The 820-nt window shown below is 57.8% G+C and overlaps 1 protein-coding gene across 1 annotated transcript in view; it reads right to left on the reverse strand.

The window, feature by feature from the left end:
• Positions 1 to 814, reverse strand: part of FAM155A (family with sequence similarity 155 member A) — a 440,672-nt gene extending 439,858 nt beyond the window's left edge. The window contains exon 1 of the mRNA XM_008629353.2: positions 6 to 814. Within this exon, the coding sequence (XP_008627575.1) occupies positions 6 to 235 (230 nt within the window). The 5' untranslated portion in view covers positions 236 to 814. The remainder of the gene's footprint in view (positions 1 to 5) is intronic.
• Between the last annotated feature and the right edge of the window lie 6 nt (positions 815 to 820).

Genomic DNA, 820 nt, shown 5'->3' on the forward strand with positions numbered 1-820 from the left:
CCGGCTTCTCGGGCGGCGGCTGCTCCTTCTCTCCGGTCCCCGTGAATTTGGCCTCGGCGCAGAACCACAAGTGATCAGAGAGCAGGACCGTGAAAAACAAGAGCGATGCCAGGGACAGTCGCCATTTCTGAGCCCTCTCTGAATCCGTGAAGGGTTTCTCGTTCTCCCGGGGTGCGAACCAGATTTTTAAGCCGTCATCATACTGCCGACTACACATCCAAGCACCCCTGGTCATATTTTGGGAACGCACAGCCCTGGCCGACTCCACCGTGAGGGCTCCTTTGCCAGTGTCACCACAATATACATTGACTTAAAAGATTGGGGGGATTTTCTTGCCTGCCTTCCCTTCTCTCGCTCGCTCTCTCCCTCTTCCACTCTCCCCCCGTCTCTCTTTCTTCCTCTTTTTTTCTTTCTTTCTCTTTTTCTTTCTTTCTTCTTTTTCTTCCTCCGAGATATTGTTGGTTTTCGCCGGTGGTTCTGCCTTGGTCTCACCACCCGAAACAGCCCCAGTCCATCCAACGCGGAGTGCCGTGGAGAAGATAAGAGCAATAACGCAGAGAGAGGAGGAGGAGGGAGAGGAGATGGTGGTGGTGGTGGTGGTGGTAGTGGTGGTGAGAGTTGGTGGTGGCGGGGCTGCGCGACTGGTCCTTTCCCCCTCTCACCCAGGCATGGTCAGATCGCAGCTCCCCATCTTCCTCCTGAGAAAAGCCCACTGCCCCCGGACAACCGCATGCCGCGTCCCCCGCTGCCGACGGACGGCTACGGAGGGCTCCTCGCCTCCTCTTCCTCCCTGCCGCCGCTGCTCCTCTTCCCCAGCCCC

Source organism: Corvus brachyrhynchos, unplaced genomic scaffold (genome assembly GCF_000691975.1).
Source record: "Corvus brachyrhynchos isolate BGI_N302 unplaced genomic scaffold, ASM69197v1 scaffold92, whole genome shotgun sequence".
Taxonomy (NCBI): domain Eukaryota; kingdom Metazoa; phylum Chordata; class Aves; order Passeriformes; family Corvidae; genus Corvus; species Corvus brachyrhynchos.